This window comes from Elephas maximus, chromosome 20 (assembly GCF_024166365.1).
Source record: "Elephas maximus indicus isolate mEleMax1 chromosome 20, mEleMax1 primary haplotype, whole genome shotgun sequence".
NCBI classification, from domain to species: Eukaryota; Metazoa; Chordata; class Mammalia; order Proboscidea; family Elephantidae; genus Elephas; species Elephas maximus.
In genome coordinates, this window is record NC_064838.1 from 46,094,880 (window position 1) to 46,118,321 (window position 23,442).

Consider the following 23,442-nt stretch of genomic DNA (forward strand, 5'->3'; position numbering starts at 1 on the left):
GACTATATGATTGTCCAATTCAAAATGGCCAATACCAGTCCATTTCAGCTCACTAATGCCTAGGATATCGATGTTTATGCATTCCATTTCATTTTTGACGATTTCCAATTTTCCTAGATTCATACTTTGTACATTCCAGGTTCCGATTATTAATGGATGTTTGCAGCTGTTTCTTCTCATTTTGAGTCGTGCCACATCAGCAGATGAAGGTCCCGAAAGCTTTACTCCATCCACATCATTAAGGTCGACTCTACTTTGAGGAGGCAGCTCTTCCCCAGTCATCTTTTGAGTGCCTTCCAACCTGGGGGGCTCATCTTCCAGCACTGTATCAGACAATGTTCCGCTGCTCTTCATAAGGTTTTCACTGGCTGATGCTTTTCAGAAGTAGACTGTCGGGTCCTTCTTCCTAGTCTGTCTTAGTCTGGAAGCTCAGCTGAAACCTGTCCTCTATGGGTGACCCTGCTGGTATCTGAATACTGGTGGCATAACATCTAGCATCACAGCAACACACAAGTCCCCACAGTACGACAAACTGACAGACACGTGGGGGGCAGGTAGACTAGAATACATCAAAGATGCGTATTGTAAACTTTACACTAACCACTGAAAGGTTAAAGAGGTATAATGTCAGGAGTGGAATTAAATAGAATAGTAAAAAATACTCAGTTGATCCAAAAGAGAACTGGGAAAGAGTAAAAAATAAAAAGAACAGAAAATACAAGCACAAACTACAATAGCAAAAAAACAAAAGGTACAATAATAAGATGGTATATTTAAATACAATAATATCAATAATTACATTAAATGAAAATATCCTAAGCACCTCAAGCAGAAGGGCAATATTGTCAGATTAGATGAAAAGACAAGCGCCAACTACATCTTTAAGAAAATAACTTTAAATATAAAGGCATAGATACATTAAAAGTTAAGAGCTGGAAAAAATTATGTCTAACACTAATCAAAGAAAGTGGCAGTGGTGATATTAACACCAAACTAGGTTTCAGAACACACAATATTACCGAGGATAAAGAGAGTCATTTCATGGTGACAAAGGGGTCCACGTGTCAAGAGGACATATTACCCTAAATTTAATTTTTACATGGAATATAAGGCTTCAAAACACAGGGAAAAAAAAATGATAAAACTGAAAGAGGAAAGAGCCAAAGCCACAATTAAAGTCACAGACTCCATCACCCTTCTCTCAATAAGTGACACACAAACATACAGAACATCAGTAAGAATATATAAAAACCCAGTGCCGTCGAGTCGATTCCGAATAGGGCATGAATAATACCATCAAACAACTCGACCTAACTGGTATTCATAGAATATGTCAACCAACAGCAGCAGAATACACATTCTTTACAAGTTTACAAGGGACATTTACCAAGACAGACCACTGTGATAGTTTAGATTGTCTATCAACTTTTCTAGGCCATGACTCAGTATTTTGTCAGTCACACAGTGTTGTGATCACTTCCCTGTTGAGATTTAACATGTCACCCCCATGATGGGATCTGCTGTGAACAGCCAATCTATTGAAAGGGAGTTTCCTTGGGCATGCGGCCTGCATCCTGATATAAGAGACGTTCTGGCTTTTGCCTGCACAGGATCCTTCAGCTGGCTCCTTTTCATCAGACCTCCAGTTCTTGGGATTTGAGCTAGCAGCTGACCTTGCTGTCTTGCCTGCCAGTCTTGGGATTCATCCATCTTCACAGCCTGTGAGCAAAAGCCCTGCTCTCCGGCCAGCTGATCTTGGGTTTGCCAGCCCCTGGGGCTACTTGAATCAGGAGAAGCCTCCATCCTGATCCACCAACTTGGGACATTCCAGCGTCTACAAACTCGTGAGCCATTTCCTTAATATCTCTCTCAACATATATTCATATGCTTTACTAGTTTTACTTCTCTAGAGAACCCAGTCTAAGACGACCATATAAAACAAACCAAACCCATTGCCATCAAGTCAATTCTGACTCATAGCAGCCCTATATACTGGGCCAAAAAACAAGTCTAAAGAAATTTAAAGGATTCAAATCATACAAAACATAACCACAATGTGGTCAAATAGAAATCAATAAAATATATATTTGGAAGTCCCCCAAAGTGGAAAACTAAATAATATACATTTCTAAATATCCTATGATTCAAACCACAAGAAAAATTGAACTAAGTGAAAATGAAAACACAAAACACCAAATTTTGTAGGATAGAACTAAAGCAGTGCTTGTTGTTGTTGTTGTTAGGTGCTGTCAAGTCCGTTCCGACTCATAGTGACCCTATGCACAACAGAACGAAACATTGCCTGGTCCTGAGCCATCCTTACAATCGTTGTTATGCTTCAGCTCATTGTTGCAGCCACTGTGTCAATCCACCTCGTTGAGGGTCTTCCTCTTTTCCGCTGACCCTGTACTCTGCCAAGCATGATGTCCTTCTCCAGGGACTGATCCCTCCTGACAACATGTCCAAACTATGTAAGACACAGTCTTGTCATACTTGCCTCTAAGGAGCATTCTGGCCACACTTCTTTCGACACAGATTTGTTCGTTCTTTTGGCAGTCCATGGTATATTCAATATTCTTCGTCAACACCACAATTCAAAGGCGTCAATTCTTTTTCGGTCTTCCTTATTCATTGTCCAGCTTTCACATGCATATGATGCGATTGAAAATACCATGGCCTGGGTCAGGCACACCTTAGTCTTCAGGGTGACATCTTTGCTCTTCAACACTTTGAAGAGGTCCTTTGCAGCAGATTTGCCCAACGCAATGCGTTTTTTGATTTCTTGACTGCTGATTCCATGACTGTTGATTGTGGGTCCAAGTAAAATGAAATCCCTGACAACTTCAATCTTTTCTCCATTTAGCATAATGTTGCTCAATGGTCCAGTTCTGAGGATTTTTGTTTCCTTTATGTTGAGGTGCAGTCCCTACTGAAGGCTGTGGTCTTTAATCTTCATTAGTAAGTGCTTCAAGTCCTCTTCACTTTCAGCAAGCAAGGTTGTGTCATCTGCACAATCCAGGTTGTTAATGAGTCTTCCTCCAATCCTGATGCCCCATTCTTCTTCATATAGTCCAGCTTCTTGGATTATTTGTTCAGCATACAGATTAAATAGGTATGGTGAAAGAATACAATCCTGATGCATACCTTTCCTGACTTTAAACCAATCAGTATCCCCTTGTTCTGTCCAAACAACTGCCTCTTGATCTATGTAAAGGTTCCTCATGAGCACAATTAAGCAGTGCTTAGAGGGAAATTTATAGCGCTAAATGATTATACTAGAAAAACAGAGAAGTCTCTAACCAGTAACTTCAGCTTCTACCTTGAAAAAGCTAGAATAAGAGAAGAAATGAACCCCGAAGGAAACAGAACAAAAAATAAGCACAGAAATTAATATAAAACGGAAAAGAAAAAAAAAAAAAATCAGTGGAATCAGAAGCTAATTATTTCAGAAACCCAACATTTCAGAAGGTAAATAAAATAACTCTAGTGAGGCTGAGGGAAGAAAAGAGAGAATATTCAACTTAGTAATATCAGAAGTGAGAGAAGAGACATCACTATAGATCCTTAGACACTAAAAGGATAAGAGAATACTATGAATGCCTTTATGCCAATAAATCTGACAATTTAGGTGATACACGATTTCCTTGAAAACCACAAACTACCAAAGCTTCCTGAAAAAGAAATAAACTTAATACACCTGTATCCATTAGAGAAAACAAATTTGAAGTTTAAAATCTTCACACAAAGAGAACGGTTGGCCCAGATGGCTCCACTGATAAGTCGTACTGAACATTTAAGGAAGAAGTAATACCAATTCCAAAAAAAATCTATTCCAGGAAACTGAAGAGAAGGGAACATGTTCCAACGTATTCTTTAGGGATAGCATTGCCCTGATACAAAAAACAGGAAAAGATTACAAGAAAAGAGAACTATAGACCGATATCCCTAAGGGACATAGTCACAAAAATTCTTAATTTTTTTACTAAATCAAAGTCAACAACATATAAAAAGGATAATACAGCATAACCAAGTAGGGTTTAACCCCAGGATGCAAGTTTGTTTAACATTCAAAAATCAATTAATTCATCCATCAACGGATGAATGGTTAAATAAATTGTGGTATATTCACACAATGGAATACTACGCATCGATAAAGAACAGTGACGAACCTGTGAAACATTTCATAACATGGAGGAACGTGGAAGGCATTATGCTGAGCGAAATTAGTCAGAGACAAAAGGACAAATATTGTATAAGACCACTATTATAAGATCTTGAGAAATAGTATAAACTGAGAAGAACACATACTTTTGTGGTTACGATGGGGGAGGGAGGGAGGGAGGGTGGGAGAGGGTTTTTTACTGATTAATTAGTAGATAAGAACTGCTTTAGGTGAAGGGAAGGACAATACTCAATACATGGAAGGTCAGCTCAATTGGACTGGACCAAAAGCAAAGAAGTTTCCGGGATAAAATGAATGCTTCAAGGTCAGCGGAGCAACGGCAGGGGTTTGGGGGCCATGGTTTAAGGAGACTTCTAAGTCAATTGGCAAAATAATTCTATTATGAAAACATTCTGCATCCCACTTTGAAATGCGGCATCTGGGGTCTTAAATGCTAACAAGCGGCCATCTAAGATGCATCAATTGGTCTCAACACACCTGGATCAAAGGAGAATGAAGAACACCAAGGTCACACGATAACTAAGAGCCCAGAGACAGAAAGGGCCACATGAACTAGAGACTTACATCATCCTGAGACCAGAAGAACTAGATGGTGCCCGGCTACAACCGATGACTGCCCTGACAGGGAGCACATCAGAGAACCCCTGAGGCAGCAGGAGATCAGTGGGATGCAGACCCCAAACTCTCACAAAAAGACCATACTTAATGGTCTGACTGAGACTAGAGGAATCCCGGCAGTCATGGTCCCCAAACCTTCTGTTGGCACAGGACAGGAACCATTCCCGAAGACAACTCAGCAGACATGAAAGGGACTGGACAGTGGGTAGGAGAGAGATGCTGATGAAGAGTGAGCTAATGATATCAGGTGGACACTTGAGACTGTGTTGGCATCTCCTGTCTGGAGGGGGGATGGGAGGATAGAGAGAGTTGGAAGCTGGCAAAATTGTCACGAAAGGAGAGACTGGAAGGGCTGACTCATCAGGGGGAGAGCAAGTGGGAGAACAGAGTAAGGTGTATATAAACTTATATGTGACAGTCTGACTTGATTTGTAAACGTTCACTTGAAGCTTAATAAAAGTTAATAAATAAAAAAAAATCAATTAATTCACCATACAAATACAATAAAAAAGTATACGATCATTTCAATAGACGTAGAAAATATCCAGTCATGTTTAAATTTCTCTGCAAACTCAGAATAAAGGGGAACTTTCTCAACCTACTAAAAACGTACAGCTCACACCACACATAATGACAAATTGAATGCTTTCTCCCTAGGATTCGGAAAGATCCTAGGATGGCTGCTTTCTCCACTGCTATATAGATTATTGGACTGAGATCCTAGCCAGTGTAAAAAGGGAAGAAAAAGAAATAAAAGACATACAGATTGGAAAGAAAAAAGTAACATTGTTTTTATTCACAAATACAATGATCATCTATGGAGAAACGTGTAAAGATTTTATTACACAGCTGTAAGAACTAAAAATTCAGTTCACCAAGGTTTCAGGACACAAGGTCAGTAGACAAAAATCAACTGCATTTTTATATACTAGCAACGAACATTCTAAAATTAAGTTAAAGAATGTCATGTGTAATGGCATCAAAAAACGTGAAATGCTTTGAGAGAAAACAAAAATAAGTTGTGGAAGACCTATACAATAGAAACTACTAAACATTGCTGACAGAAATTAAAGATTCAAATAAATAGAAACAAAAACCAAGTTAATGAATCAAAAGACTCAGTATTGTTAAGATGCCAATTCTCCCCAAATTCACATACAGAGTCCACGTATTCCCAATAAATATCCCAACAGGCTGTTCGGTTTTATTGCGTTTTAGGAGAAGTTTACAACGGAAATTAGTTTTTCATTCAAAAATTTTATATACAAATTGTTTTGTGACATTAATTGCAATCCCCGCAACATGTCAGCACTCTCCCCCCACCTTACATTTCCACCATGGGTTCTCTATGTCCATTCATCCAGTTTTTCTGTCCCCTCCTGCCTTTTCATCTTTGCTTTTGGGCAGAAGTTGCCCATTTGGTCTCCTATACTTGACTGAACAAAGAAGCATGTTCCTCACGTGTTACTGTTTGTTTATAGGGCTGTCTAATCTTCGGCTGACAGGAGGATTTCAGGAGTGGCTTCAATTCTGAGTTAGCAGGGAGTCCAGGGGCCATAGTCTCAGGGGTTCCTCTAGTCTCTGTCAGACCAATAAATCTGGTCTTCTTTTGTGCGTAAATTTGAATTTTGTTGTACATTTTCTTCCGCTGTCTGGGACCTTCTATTGTGATCCCTGTCAGAGCGGTCAGTGGTGGTAGCCAAGCACCATCTAGGTCTTCTGGGCTCAGGCTGATGGAGGCTGTGGTTGATATGGTCCACTAGTCCTTTGGACTAATATTTTCTAGCCCTCAGCCCCAGTCAGTAGCTCCCTCAAGGTGTTTGGATGTATCTAAGAAACTTCTATGACTTTGCCTTGCTCAAGTTGTGCTGACTTCCCCTATACTGTGTATTGTCTCTCCCTTCACCAAAGCTAACGCTTGCCTACTATCTAGTTAAAGACTTCCCCTCCCTACCCCTCCCATCTCCTCCCCTTCCCTCCCTTATAAACATCAAAGACTGTTTTTTTCTGTTTGTAAACCTTTCTTGGGTTTTTATAATAGCGGTCTCGTATACTGTTTGCCCTTTTGTGATTGATTTATTTCACTCAACATAATGCCCTCCAACTCATCCATGTTGTGAGATGTTTCATGGATTCATCACTGTTTTTTGCTGTTGCGTAGTATTCCACTGTGTGTATGTACCATAGTTTGTTTAGCCATTCATCTGTTGATGGGCACTTAGGTTGTTTCCTTCTTTTTGCTATTGTGAATAATGATTCAAGGAACATACGCACGCATATGTATATTTCTGTGATGGCTCTTATTTCTCTAGGATATATTCCTAGGAGTGCGATTGCTGGATTGTACGGCATTTCTATTTCTAGCTTTTTAAGAAGGCACCATATCAGTTTCCACAGTGCTTGTACCATTTTACATTCCCACCAGCAGTGCATAAGAGTTCCAATCTCCCCGCAACCTGTACAACATTTGTTATTTTCTGTTTTTTTTTGATTAGTGACAGTAATGTTGGCATGAAATGGTACCCCATTGTAGTTTTCATTTGCATTTCTCTAATGGCTAATGATCATGAGCCTTTCCTCATGTGTATGTTAGAAGCCTGAATGTCCTCTTTGGTGAAGTGTCTGTTCATAGCCCTTTCCCATTTTTTAATTGTGTTATTTATCATTTTATTGTTGACTTCCAAAAGACTTTTTATGGGAGAAACTGACAAGTTGATTCTAAAATTCACATAGATATGCGAGGGATCTAGAACAGCCAAAACAACTTAGAAAATGAACAACAAATTTAGAAAGCTTACATTATCTGATTTGTAAATGTATTATAAAGCTTAAAACTATAGTAACCAAGACAGTGTGGTGTGAAGGAAAGATAATTATACAAAACAGTGGAACAGAACAGATGGTCTAGAAAAAGACCCCCACGTATACAATCAATTAATTTTTGAACAAAAGTATGAAGATAATTTGATATAGAAAAGATGTTTTCAGCAGAGGGTGTGGAACAAGTGGATAACCTCAAGCAAAAACAAACACTCTCAACCCTCACTTTAAACCATATAGAAAATTAACTCAAAATATAGATGTCAATGTAAGTGCTAAAACTATAAAAGATCTTAAAAAAAAAAAACTATAGGAGGAAATTTTTGTGAAGTTTGTTTTGGCAAATCTCTCTCAAATAGGGCATAAAAATTACCTAGTATTAGAGTAAAAAGTTAGTACTTGGACTTCATAGAAATTAAAAATGTTTGTTCTTCATAAGACACTAATATGAAAATCCAAAGGTAAGCCACAAATTGCCAGAAAATATTCATAAGACATACATCTGACAAAGTACTTTTATCTAAATATAAAAAGAACTCTTACAACTCAATAACAAGAAAAACAATACAGTAAAATAGACAAAAGATTTATAAAGACACTTCAATAAAGGAGACATACAGATGAGAGATACACCCAATTACAGTCATTAAAACCAAACCTGCTGCTATCAAGTCCATTCCAACTCATAGTGTCCCTATAGGACAGAGTAGAACTGTCCCACAGGGTCTCCAGGGCTTTACAGAAGCATACTGCCACATCCTCCTCCTGCCAAGCAGCTGGTGGGTTCGAACCGCCAACATTTTGGTTAGCAGCAGAGCGCTAAACCACTGCACCTCCTGGGCACCTGTTATTAGTCATTACGGAAATGCAAATTAAAAGTCATATTGACATACCACAACTAAGTCCCTGGAATGTCTAAAACTAAAAAGACTGACCATACCAAGTGTCGAAAATACAGAGCAACTGTGACTTTCACACACTGTTGGTGGGAATCTAAAATGGTGCAGCCACTTTGAAAGGCAGCTCTGCCGTTTCTTAAAAAGTTAAACATACACCTATTATATGACTCAGCCATTCTAATCCAAGGCATTTACCTAAGAGAAAGCAAAGCATATTCCACACAAAAAAATGGTACGTGAATGTTCATGGCAGCTTTTTTCGTGACAGCCCAAAGCTGTAAACAATCCAAATGTTCATCAACAGGTGAACGGATACACAAATTGCAACACAACCACACAATGGAACAGCACTCAGTAATAAAAAGAAATGAACTATTGATACACGCTACAGCACTGTCAAAAAATACACCACTCAAAAAATAACTATGCTCAGTGAAAGAAGCCAGGTCCAAAAAGAGTACGTACTGTATTATCCTGGTGGGGTAAAAGTCTAGAAAATGAAAGTCAACCCACAGTGACAGAAAGCAAATCAATAGTGACTTAAATCAGGAATGGGGGTGAGGAAGGGTGGATTACAAATAGGCACAGGGGAATTTTGGGAGGTGACGGGTATACTCATTATCTTGACTATTTATACAGGTGGTCTTCAATTTATGATGTATTCAAGTTATGACGGAAACTCTGGCGGCATAGCGCTTAAGTGCTACGGCTGCTAACTAAGAGGTTGGCCGTTCGAATCCACCAGGCGCTCCTTGGAAACTCCATCAGGCAGTTCTACTCTGTCCTACAGGGTCACTTTGAGTCGGAATCAACTCGACGGCAGTGGGTTCAAGTTATGACAAACTGCACTTATGACTGTCCCTTTTTTTTTTTTGGCCATCTTATCATTAGTAACATGTACTACATACAACATTGCAGCACATATATTGCTGGTGTTATCATTCTCGAGCCAACCCCCAAAGACAAATAAAGATCAGATTTATAAAAGACTGATAATACAAGGCAATTATAATGAAAACTAAAAAAAAAGTGAGGTATTTGACTTACATCTGAACCATCTTACGACAGTCATCGGAAAAAAATCCTGTTGTGTGCTGGAGACTACCTGTGTATATACGTTTGTGTGTGTGTGTAAAAACTCACTAAATTATACATTTTAAACATATGCTGTTTATTGTACGTCAAGTCATATAATAAACATGTAAATATAGTGAATGAAGGATAAATATGATATTTCAAATTACCATGATGATTTGAAATAAATCAATAAAAACTGCTGGAACAATTTGGGAGGCTTGGGGGAAGAGAAAAGTTGGATTTGAATTTACAACAAAATTACTTTGGGGCAAAGATTTAAGATTTAATCATGGAATCATAAAGGTATACAACAAAAAATGGATAAATATTTTATAAACTTTTTGACAGAAAGTCCTTTCCCAAGCTTGCTGGCAAACACAGAGCTATAAGCAAAAAGACTGGTATATCTGACTCTGATATTAAAATGCAAACAGAGCAAAATACAGATGGTTCACAATTTAAAAGACTGAACTCAGTTGTACTAAGAGTTTGGGAACGCGAGAGTTGTCTTCTACTTTTTTCCTGTGGGAAAATTTGTACTGCCATTTTGGAGAGCAATATTAAATACAAAAGATCCATCTACTTTAGTGCAACAATTCAACTTTCAAGGACTTATTGTATAGAAACTCACACAGTGTGCAAAGATATGACAGAGATATCCTATTCAGCATTGCTCATATCAGCAAAAAATTGAAAAACTTTGAGATGCTCATCAAGAGGGACTGGCTAAATATACTGTTAATGCAATGAAATAAAAAGCCATTAAAGAGGACACACACACTGCTGCCATGGACATTATAATAGAAAACAGACAGGAAAGAGAATATTTAGTATCATCCTGTTTTTTGAATAAAAGGAGATTGATACAATACATGCATGGAAGCAAGGAAAAGATTTCACCTTAGGTTGTATGCCATGATGTTATAAGAGACTTTGACATTCTGTGTTACACATTTCTACACTCTGAACTCTTCACAAATGTGTATTGATTTTGTTACCAAGTAAGTTAGACCTAAAAATCCTGTGTAGCAACTTGCCCTCGCTGGCTTTGCATCACAACCTCTCTCTAATTTGGTGCCTCTAATAAATCCAAGGCACAATTTCCCTGCTAGTGCTATTTAAAAAGCTTTCACCATAAATCTGTGAACTGATTTCATGCATCAGATTCCTGCTCAGCGTGAAAATCTTCTGCAGCTCTGGGTAAGCACATTGATCCTGTTTTTCCTTGCTCATCCAAGAAAACAAATGCAAAGTACATACAAAGCAAAATTCTAACACCTGTCTGCTGCTTTATTTAATCACAACTGGTAACTTTTTGCTGACACCTCTCTTTCCTTAAAACAAAAAGTTGTTTTGTTCACGAATAAACTTTATAGGGTCCTAGGTTACTGAATAATTTTGAGGAAAGTAACATTCTGTGGTTACACATTGAGAGCGAGCAATGACTGATCTTACTCAGGGCCCTTCCAGTAATTCTTTGTATTTGCCACCATGAGTTATTTTAATTTACTCCATCTGCTGAAGGGCTCTAAACGCATAGGGTTTTAGAGTCAGGAGACTCGACAATGCCTGACACAATAGGTTATTTTATTTTTTAACACAGCCTGAACCCAAGGTCAGCCAGTGGCCAATGACTGGACGTTTCCAGATACTCCACAGTTAGGAAAGAATTGAAATCAAGTGGTGTCACTAGCTGTTAAGGGATGATTTGTATCCCTCCAAAAGATATGTTCAAGTCCTAATCCCCACTACATGGGATTGTACCTTATTTGGAAAAAGCATCTTAGTGGATGTAATTAGTTAACATGAGGTCATGCTGAAGTCGAGTGGGGCCTAACCCAACTGATGTCCTTTTAAGAAGAAGAGACACGTAAACAAAGGGAAGACAGTCATGGGAAGACACAGGCAGAGACTGGAGTTACGCTGTCACAAGCCAAGGCATGCCTAGGTACCAGAAGGTGGAGGAGGCAAGGCAGGATCCTTCCCTAGAGCCTTCAGAGAGAGCACGGCCTTGCCCACATCCTGAATTCTGACTCCTGGGCTTCAGAACTTCGAGAGAGTACATTTCTGTTGTTTTAAGCCACTCAAAATGTGGCAATTTATTACGGCGGCCCTAAGAAACTAATGTGCTCGCCAAGGTCATTCTACTGCCTTTGTGAGTAGGTAACACACTGAAGAATACTGGCCCTTCCTATTATTGTATCTTCCAATCCACCATCAAGAGGAAACCAGTCAGCCACAACTGCAGTCCAGGAAGGGAGGGTCTCAATATGACAGCCATTCCTTGTCTCCTTCTCTGTTCACCAATAAATCAGTATGTACTGAAAGGCAAAGAGGGGGCAGGGTAATATGCTGGGGCAAATAAGATTGTACATAGTGTGGTTTCTTTCCAGTGTACCTGAGGACACAAGACTTAGGAAATCATCTCCTGCAGCACTGTCCAAAGGAAATACAAGCCACGTATTTTAAATTTTCTAGGAGCCACATTAAGAACCATAAAGAGAAACAGGTGAAATTAATTTTAATAATATTTCATTTAACCCAATATACCCAAAGTATTACCATTTTAACAGGAAATCCATAGCAGTGATTGTGAGGATAATGCAGGACCAGGCAGTGTTTTGTCCTGTCGTACATGGGGTTGCTATGAGTCGGAGCCGACTCAACAGCACCTAAAAACAGGAAATCCAGTGTATATCTGACAGTTAGAGCACTTCTCAATTCAGGCTAGCCGTGTTTCAAATGCTTAGTAGCCACACATGGTTACTGGCTGCCATACTGGAAAGAGCAGCTCTGTGGGGGAAAACTGAGCAGCAGCCCAGGTACCGAAATCAGTGCTGAAGGAATGGCTCACATAAGCACCAAGGTTCATAGACTTTCAAACAGGAAAAAAGGCTTCTTCTTTTAGTATCCTATTAATTCCTTTGCTTCTTCAAAAATCCAGTGGTTTGGTTCCTTCTGATTCTTCTCTCCTTCCACCTTATTGTACCACGCCTCCCTCTTTACTTGTCTGTAGCTCGTTCTCATCAAGGTTTCAATCACTTGCTGTGCCCTAATTTTACCCTTGCTCTCCTCACAAATCTAAGTCCTCAATCAATTAAGAGGATAAACCAAAAAATACAAAGCTTACAACTGTGGGAAGTACATTATTTAATTTCTTATCATTTATCTACTCCCCCATGCTTTTAACTAGACTGTCTCCTTAGAGAGAACAAAGAAGGAATACTGTTTCCTCAAAGGGAAGTTCAGGACTTAGAGCAGAACTAGAAACAATACTGATAAGGATAAAACTCAAGATGCCACTGGCTTGGGAGAAGCTACATGTTAACACAAACCAAAATATGCCCTGTCATTGATCAAAGATGTTCTAAGCTCTAGTTCAGCACTTTTTCAGCAGGTACAGTATGTCATTCTTAGCTTAAATTCATCTTCTTTCCAATCGACTGGGCTGATTAGGCTGCGTTAGTGGACCCCAAAACCTGAGGCACTTGGCACAACTAGGAAGACTGACCCAGACCTCATCAGACTCCATTTTGATTCACCCACTAAGACCTTAGCTCTACTGTTGCTTATCAGATGACTTTTTGTGTATCTGTAACTTAGGGTTGAAACACAGACTGTTATTTTAAGATACATGGTTGTTACAAGTTGACACAAACGCTCTCAAAAAGATGCTCTGTTCAAAATGCTCTTGGAATGATGATTTGTTCAGAACGATCCAGGATGTTTAACAAATGGAATTACTAATGTGAAGAAAGACTGTGGTTTGATGACTCCTTTGTGAGTTTTTGCCTTATACCCACCCCGCCCATGCCTTTGAGCCCAAAGCCTTTGTTTACCTCACCCTACAAAAGCCTCACTCCCCCCACATTTAGAAACACTAAGAACGCTATCGTACTCTGCCTGAGTGTAATAATGTCTCCCGATACCTGAATCTATTTCACAATAAAACTCTTTGTTTTCACATTTAACAGAGTGTAAGTATGGTTTTCTCCTACGACAAGGCAGAAGCCAGTTATCATTTAGTCCAAGCTTACTGATATAAGTTTATTTTACTTAGCCTCAGTCGATTTATTCAGCTAATCAGATAAACACGGTACTGCACAGATTAAAGTCGTCTGTTCAGCTGCTACATGGCCCACTTCACTTCATTCAATCCAGTATCAACAGATTGCACCCTAGCCCTAGAGAGTTATTTTGCAAATACAAATTTTATGATACCTGTTACCAAGAATGGATCTGCGCAAATCCATTTTCATTCCCCCAAAGCATATGCATGAATGGTGGCCATTACCAGTGTGCAAAGTCATCTTTGTACACACCAGGAATTGATTCAACAACTCCATTCTGCAGTCTACAGAAGCCCTGAGTAGGCGTGCGTGCAGGCCAAGGAATCACATTTATTGCCTGCATCTGACAGCTAGTCCTTGAGTAACTTTCAAAGTACCTTCTAGGTCAAGCATTTTGAAAATTTAATAAAATCTTGTTTTCTATTTTGGAGTATTTTTCTTCCCCCATGTGCACCGCAGAGTCTTGTTAACTGCATATGGGACATAATAGTGCAATTCCTAAAATGAGAAGGAACCTGCCATTTTAACACACCCTAGGAACACAAAAAAAAAAAAATTTTTTTTTTTTTTTTAGGAACAGTTCATATTATCTGCATTGCAATTGGAGTGGAGCAAAATCATGTTAAAAACCTGATGGATGCACAGGACCAAAAACATTCCTTGAACGCAGTGCGGCTGCCAGTCTGTACTACCCTGGTGTCTCAGTGATTAAGTCCTTTTAGGCTCTAAGGGCCTATAAAGAGACTCTTTGCTGAAGATACAGTTGCCTTGAAAGATTTATTAAAGCTTGCTTCAACTGCTATCCTGCAGAATTGCTAAAACAATATAATTGTCAAACCAGTGTATTGCTAATCCCATTTTTAATGTTAACATTTGCCACTTTAATTGCTCCTCAATTGTTTGTTTTGGAACAGACACATAAAATATCATGACAGCAATATTTTGGCACATATTGGAAAATCTGCCATGAATAAAGATTTTTTTCCAATAAAATAGAGTTTGCCTATATTACTTGGCATTAAAATGATTTACTGAAGTAGGCCATAGCATAAACCACTGAAATAAAATGAAGAGAGATTAGAGTTATAGCAAAATCCAAAGGCTGATCTCTCCAAATCCATCCTTAAGACACATTTAAAAGCAACTCCTGCTCTTTGGAAAGTGGCATGGGGGGGGGGGCGGGCGGAGAGGTCCTCCAACCTGCTCATCTGGCAACTTCGCCTTCGGGCTCTTAGGACGGCTCGCACTCTCAGGCTCGCACTCTCAGGAACCTGCATTTCTAAAGTCAATTCAGACTGCCCTAGTGCCGTGCGCACTGATGACTGTGCATACGAATCTGTTCAGCTTAACTCAGTGTGCACAACCTGGGTCTCCACTCCTGGCCCAACAACGTGGTCTTCTGCACCAGCAGAAGTGCTGTGCTCTTACCCAGGTGGGCCCTGTCAGGGCAGCAGCCCTCCGTGCCCTGACAGCTCCTTCTTGTAAGCAGTCAGCTACCCAACTTTCCCTATAGCTTTGCCCTCCAAGAGACGGCAAACTTGTGTCTGAAGCTCAGGGCTGAAAACACCTGCCCCCTCTCAAGCCTAGTTCTCTCCTACCCACCACTCCTTGGTTGATCAGATCAGTCTACCTTCCTACTGTACATACGCCCTGCAGCACAGAGGCTCTAGAAAATTCTTTTTTTAAGTAGAAGAGAATAACTGATTTTGAAGACTATAAATTCTATGCAAAGCCAAATAAACACCAAAAAACCCACTATAAAGCCCTGCAGGATCTGGTCCCAAGCTACCCTTCAGTCTCACTACGTACCACTTCTCCATGGTCTCTGCTCTGGGCACATGTAAGAATGCACCATTCCATATGCGAACCTAGCCTTCTCATTCTCCAATCTGCAACGCCCCCTCTGCTCATTACAGCTCCTCCTTATCCCTCAAAAGCCCTGTTCAAAGGTTACTTCTTCAGTGAGACTTCCCTGCTCTCCTCTGGGGCCCACAGCTTTCTAGATCTCCCAACATGGCAGCTCCTACTATGTTCCTGTCAACTGTGGGGCTGGCTTACCCACTGCTGTCTTCCCCCTAGTATGAATCCATAGAAGGCCCAGACATCAGCATCCAGGCAGAAAGGAACACAGTGCCTCCTGGGTAAGCAGCTGAAACTAGATACAGCTTTTTCTTTTTCAAAATAATAAAAATTACTTTCAATTAGTTATTTAACCAGTTTGAATCCATACTTGGAGCTCTTGGGTTCTACCATGCAACTCCAGAAATGTCTGCTTTTCCTAAGATTTGTACATAGCTCTTTCGGTACAAACAGAACTGCAAACTCAGAATTTTGCTGCCATCACCTTCCCACCTGCAGGAAAGGTGGAGAAGCTACCTGCAGTTCTTGCCCATCAAAAGAGACAGCCTTGCTTTCTTAATGAAAAACACCTAACAGAGGTGACACTGCTGGCAAAAGCACGTCATATGAGGAACTGCAGAAAAGAATGAAATTACAAAGCTTTCATCAGGCTTTAGGTCCATCAGACAGAAGCTGGAAAATGATGACAGATTGGGAGTAAAGAAAAAAGTCATCAGGAGGTCTCAGTGGACCACCAGCATATGAGTCGAACACGGTTTTGTTGTTTTTCTTTTTTAATGGATGGCTACAAGGCCTAACTAGTAGCCAAGCACACAGGGACCAATACAATATTATCATTGTATCTTGTTCTGATTAAATCATTACTAGAATTTGCCATATGCCAGGTACAACACAGGCCCTCAAACATATAAGACAAATTGAATATAATGAATATACTATGTTTCCTCAAACCTAGGAAGCTATCGGTTTTAAGATGCACCATTTATTTTACCAACCACTAAAAAGGAACACATGGCCAGTTAAACTATGACACAGGTTCTTTTTAGAGTTTTGTTTTTCCTGAAAGAGTTCTTTTAGACTTATTCACAGACTTTTTATACCATATCACTGTTAGGCAATTATAAAAAGAAAAGTCATAGTGAAATAAATTGGTTAAGGCAATGGCAATCAGGTCACCTGGCTGAAAGTGACTGTGAGATACCATTGATTTGAAAGGTACATCCCAGTTTCAGAGATGTTAAACTGAAAAAAGTGGGCATCACAGAATCAAGGGAACACTCTATTACGTCTGGCTCAGTGACTACAATGTAAAAAGGACAAGATCATAGTTCACAGGACAACTGCTACAGAGACGTTTCATTGATTAAAAAATGTATTTCTACGGAGAAAAACGTTGAGATTATGCAACTAGGAAGACAAAAGTAGAACTAGGATTTAACAATATTCTTCAAGGACATCAAAGTCCTGCCCCATCAAGCAGTGGTTTTCAACTGTTTTTCCTTTACTTTTTTAGCATCAGAACTTCTTCTCAAAATAATATCACACAGTAAACCTGAGTATGAAGCTCTTCTGGTTGGGGTCAGGGCATCAACCTATTGGCCACAGGGCTCGGACCAGCTGAAACCCTGATCTGGAGAACAGACATCGCCTTCCACCCACTCCCTACTACAGCCACAACAAAATGACAAGGGTTTAAATCATGGCGTTTACCACTTAGTTCATCATTTACTGTGGTTTGTAAAACATGAGGCACTTGCTAGGTGCTCAGTATAGAAAGATTAATCAAGTATAGAGGAGTTAAGGTAACCTACAAGAAGGAATTTTTCCACGTGGGATTTTAGATCTTGAAATGTTTGCTAAAGGATAAGATAAAAACTTTCTATCAATCATAAAAGGAGTTGCATTGACCTCAACAGGTTAGAAGCCCTTCTGCTACAGCAAGGGGATCAATCGATCACATCTAGTCAAATAAGGTCCCTTCTAGCTTTACAATGCTCTCTGTGTCTGCATCACCAGTCTCTTTTTCAAATGCAAACCAAGTAAGGCTGGGTTTGGCCAGCTTTGGCTCTTGCCCCATGCCCAACCATGTGGCCAACTCAGCAGTTTGCTGCACTCATCACTTTCCAAAACAAATTCAACTCCACAACTAATGAGCAAGTAATGTACTTCCTGCCGAAGGTGGGGAGACACACATAACACTTGGCAAAACTCAAATATCTCCGTTAGACCTCTCTTGACATCCACATTTCTCTCACCTCCTTTGTCTCTATTGCTTTTCCTAGTTAAAAAAAAAAAAAAAAAAATTTCTAGTACTGTCTCTAAAATCCCCTTTATTATACTAAGCAATTCAGTCTGAGCTCTAACCTAGTACACAGCAGCTCTCTGTCATCTTGCGGTGAACTGAGCATGCTTTGGAAAGACGACTCATGCCCATCTCTAATCACCACCCCGTGCGAATGGCTCAGTAAACCCATCCAGCTCTCATGCCAGGCAAAGAATGTCTACAGCTAAGAAAATTAGGGTTCTCACTATACAGCCATACAAGCACACAAACAATTTGTAGACAAATATTTTAAGGTGATTAAGGAAAGTTAATTTTCTACATGTAGGGCTATCCAACTATCACAGCAACTGTTCCGCTGAAGAACAAGGTAGATAAGACTGATTTTGCTGGGGAGGTGTCACCTCCTTTGTCTCCTGGGCTGTCAGTTACAAAGTACTTGGTAAGGGGAGATGACCCATCCAAATACAAAAGAATCTTTCTTTGGCCAAGGGTACTCCCTTGCTATAAGTACCAACTCAGTTCTCAGATCTATATTTAATAGAATTAGGGATTTTTCAGAAATGAGAAAAGACAACTCTGCAATCCCATTTTATTCTCTACATAGGAACCATAGATGGAATATTTTCTCCTACAGATAGTTTTGAATTAGGTTGCATTCTTTGAATACAAAAAAAAAGTGGTGCATGGAAGTTAAGCTATTCTAAGTTCTGAAGAAGATAACTTCCTGACCATAAGCATAAAACCACTGACCAGGTATCCAGTGACTGCAAAGGCAGAGAGCTCCAAATTGAACATCAGAAAATTCATCCCTCAAGTACAGCAATAATTATTATTCTGCCTTCCCTCTGCAAACCAACTTCAGATAGGGTATTCTTTCCATATTACCACCCAAAAACAACCAAACCCACCACAGTCAATTCTGACTCATAGCAACCATACGGTTTCAAAGGCTGTAATGTATATCTTTACAGAAGCAGACAGCCACATCTTTCTCCTGTGAAGCGGCTAGTGGGTTTGAACCACCAAACTTTTGGTCAGCAGCTGAGTGCTTAACCACTGTACAACCAGGGTTCCTACTTTCCATAAAATAGTAGGTAATAAATATTGTTTAATTCAATAAAAAGAAAATGCAAAATATCTGTGAAAAGAAGGCAAGTCATTAAACATGTCAGACAGAGCTAGACATCCAGTGTCGGATTAGGAACCCAAGGCCTAAAGTAGGTTAAGTGAGATGATAAAAGACACACAGTTCTTCCAGGTATAGTCAAGGTAAGAACCCGACCACACAAGTTTTAATATCCTTAGATTTTTAAATGTACATTTCCTTTCTTACCAGGATTACGTCAAAAATAAGTGGGATCAGTTTGCTTTCTTCCACAAGTCTGTTAAAAAAAAAAAAACATATAACCACAAATTAGATAATTCATATTTCACCTGCTGCTCTGATATGGAGCACTGCAGCCCCACATTTTATTGCTACGGCTATTATACACAAAAAATATGAGGCTACTTTGCAAGTCACATTGCAAGTGACTACTAGCTTAGCCTTATTGATCTGTAGCAAGTGAAATCTCAAAGAGATTGATATTTTTAAATGTGAAAATTAATTAAAAATCAGAATTATTATAAAGACTATCAAAATAGGTAATGATAACTGGAAGGAGCCCTGGTGGCATATTGGTTAAGCGCTCAGCTGAAATGTGACCAATCGTCACTGCACAGTTAAACTATACGCATGCCACACTGTACTTTTTATGTATGCCTCATCGGCTATCTTGTCAGCATTAATGAATTAATGTACAATGATTTCCATCGTCGTTGCTCAGTGCCGCTGAGTTGGTTCTGACTCGTTGCAACCCTATGTACAACAGAATGAGACACTGCATGGTCCTACACCATCCTCACAATTGTTGCTATAGTTGAGATTTTAATAACCTTACATTTTAAAGAAACTGGATATCAATCACCCAATAGACTATAGGCCCTTTCCTTTATGAAACCAAGTTATAAATTACCATCTAATACAAAAGGAGAATTTTTTCATACAATTTAAGATAAAATAGCCTTAATAAAACCTAAGCTATTTAAAAGTGAAAGTTTTATAAAGAAAACAAGTATTTCAGTTTCCAAATATTCCTTTAGACTAGGGTATAGCAAACTTTTTTCTATAAAGGGCCAGACAGTAAATATTTTAGGCTTTGCAGACCACATAGTCTCTATAGCGACTACCCAACTCTGCCACTGTAACGTGAAAGCAGCCACAGACAATAAATAAATAGGTGGGACTGTGTTCCCATTAAACTTTATTTACAAAACCAGGTGACAGGCCACAGTCTATAGGTTGCTGACTCCTGCTTTAGCGTGTGTGTACGTCTATAGATAGAGATAGAGATGTACACACACACACATACATATAAATATATATTATATATGTACCTTTTTATTTCATTTATATACATAAATAAAACCAAAAAACCAAACCCAATGCCATTAATTCTGACTTTTAGCAACCCTACAGGACTGAGTAGAACTGCCCCATTGAGTTTCCAAGGCTGTAATCTTTACAGAAGCAAACAGTTACGTCTTTCTCCCATGGAGCAGCTGGTGGGTTCCAACTGCCGATCTGGGTTCAAATCGCCGAACTCTCAGGAGGTGAGCATTTAACCACTGCACCACCAGGGTTCCTAAATCGTCATGGCAGACCTTGGAAAATAGTGCAGTAAAAGGCTAACTTATATGTGTGGCTCTTGTGGTTGGCCACTATGACTTAAATCACCAGTATCATTTTACTACACAAGCCTGTTATATTCTAAATTCTGAAAGAATGAATGCCTATGGTTATAGACAGCCTAAAGGTAAGAAGTGAAGAGATTTACCTGAATATTTTAAAACCAAAAACAAGCAAAAAAGAGATACTTTTTGAATTATCCCTAATCTTCAAAAGATTATGAAGATATTAACTACATTACAGTATACTTTTTCTTCTTTTATGTTAGCCATCTAAGCACATGGTGTTTAAGTAATTCCAGATGAGTAAATGGAAACATACATTCTTGAATGTAGTTCCTGGGACTATTTTACCTTGGGCTGTATTTTTTTCCCCCTTAACAGTGCAATTTAATGATAGACTGTGTGGGTAATGAGTTTCATTTTCGAAGTTTTGTTTCTGGAAAGTCACTGGGGGTTTGTATATCTTTAACTTATATCACTAAAGAAAGAGACATTGTTTGAATTTAAAATTTTTTAATAAACTCATGAAAATCTTTCAGTTACATTATTTGGCTTTCTAACCTGTGCCTAAAGTAAATCTATCCTTCATTGTTGTTGGGTGCTGTTGTGCTGATTCCAACTCAGAACAACCCCATGTGACAGAGTAGAACTGCCCTATAGGGTTTTCTAGGCTATAATCTTTACAGAACGCATTGCTAGATCTTCTCCTGCAGAGTCACTAGGTGAGTTTGAACCACCAATCTTCCAGTTAGCTGCTAAGCATTTAACTACGTGGCACCAGAGCTGCACTTACTGCTGGGAAATTATTTCTTTAAAACTATTTATTGATGCTTGAACTATCAATTTTTTTTTAATTTCTTAAAATACTATGATTAAATTCTAATTATTCAGCTGGGATTTATCTATGGAAGCTACAAACACAAATTCATCTATAAGACCATTTTATCACAGAATGTGCTATGATTTACTAAAGAAACTTAAATGTAAACTTTAATGGGTCAACTGCAAGAAAGAAGAAACATTTACCTTTCAAGGTGAAGTCATTAGCAGTGGCCTATGGAACTATGGTAGCCTTGGTTTTCTCTATTTTCTGCCATGATTGCATATCATATACCTTTCATGACTCGTGGGACAGACAGTATCCCACCCACTATTACTGACTCTCAGGTTTTTTGGAGCTCTACTTTTCCAGCCAAAAGTATGTGCTGCCCCCCAGTGGGGACTTGTGTAACAGTGAAAGGTGAAAGAAACATTCACTGAAGTAAAATACCTGGGGTATCAACCAGGAAGCTTGACTGGGTAAAAATTTTGTCTCTTTTGGCTTTGTACAGCTAGGTAAGCCTTCTAAGTGTATTTATGGTCTTCTGATAATTAGGGAGCTCTGATGGGTTTGGTTTTGTGTGTGTGTGTCACAATACATCCTGCCACCCACTACTGGTGGGACAGATGGGCACCCCCTAATCCTGGTGCCCGAGAACCCCCCTAGGTTTGTAGGAACCATGTATTCCCAAATAATATTTCTCAAAATCCATATTACCAACCAAAAATATAAACACACTCCATGACTCAGCAGGCTTCCATTAACAAAACACATGGTATATAAAAAAAAAAAAAAAAAAAATCAAAGCAGAAATATGCTCTTGAAGGGGATATTCATCAAAAAGAAAGTCAAGATGTAAATTAAATCTGCCACTATTTAGATATGAATGACTAGTTGTAACTTAGATAATAAAATTAGGAATATGGAGATTACCAGGGCTGAATTTCAAACCATTAACATTTCTTACCTTTCCTTTGAAGTTTACAACTTTTACCCCAAGGCTATCTAGGGATGAACCAAGAACGTGAATGAAAAGGAATTAAAGTTCCCCCACTCTGTCCTACCATACTTCTATTTATTAAGAGAACAGAGGAGGCAGAAGGTGGAAAGAGAAGGCAGCAAAGAATTTCTGCCTGCTCTGGGCTTAGGTCTTTACAACAAAGGAGTCCCAGAAGGGATAAGACCGTCCAAGAGAACAGCAGGCTTGGTTCATGGAGCTGCTCTGTTTTGGGTTTGCTTGCTTGCTTGAGGTTTTTAATTTAATCGTGTGGGTAAAGACAGGCCATGTGAAACAAGGGCCAGAGTCTAGACTCCCAGTCTCTATCAGCAGACCCCATCCATCAGGGACACTGTACACCCCAAAGAGTTTCTTCTACCATCTCTACATTTCAGGCTTCCATCTTATCACACAGAGCTGAGTATTAGATATTATTTTTCTAAAAACTATCACAGTACTCAATTCATGCTTAACATTACTGAGCCCTGGTCATGGCAAAGTCTATTCTCTCAAACTCAAGAGTCAAGTGGGTTAAAAGATACATAAACAAATATAAAAGCTAACCTCAATTACAGCACAGGATGCAAGGGAACTGATACAAGGAAAACAGCTAGCCCATGCTGGTGAGAGGTGGTGTTCAACAGTCTAGAAAGACAGCAGGAATTAGTCAAGAAATCGTGTGGAGGAGGTAGCTGTGCATGTATGGAGAGGGGAGTATGGAGGAGTGGCAGCAGAGCAATCTGAGTGGTATAAGGACAATGTTAAAGATGGAACTAGAAATGCTGCCTTGAATGCCATGCTAAGAAATGTGGTTTTTATCCTAAAGGTGATGGGGAGCCAGTGAAGGGTTTTAAGCAGAAGAATGACGTAACTGCATTTGCCACTCACAAACTCAAATCTGGGAAAAATGAACTGGGCAAGGGGTGCAGCCTAGAGCACTCACACTCAAAGTATGGGGTACAGGCTAGGGCCAACCTGCCAACTCTTACTGGTCTACAACAAGATCAGTACAGGTATTTGAAAGATTGAGTTTATGCCCATTGGATCTAATGATAAAAAACTTGAACTTCACAGCAGTTTTAAA

At 39.3% G+C, this 23,442-nt stretch overlaps 1 protein-coding gene across 10 annotated transcripts in view; it reads right to left on the reverse strand.

The window, feature by feature from the left end:
• The window catches only part of ULK4 (unc-51 like kinase 4), a 710,695-nt gene that overhangs the window by 358,504 nt on the left and 328,749 nt on the right, over nt 1-23,442 (reverse strand). For 8 of the 10 annotated variants that reach the window (XM_049862196.1, XM_049862197.1, XM_049862199.1 and 5 more), the window contains one exon: nt 19,145-19,193. The exons of the other annotated variants lie outside the window; for them this stretch is intronic. In XM_049862196.1, coding sequence (XP_049718153.1) covers nt 19,145-19,193 — 49 coding nt within the window. The remainder of the gene's footprint in view (nt 1-19,144; nt 19,194-23,442) is intronic. 10 annotated transcript variants of the gene reach the window in all.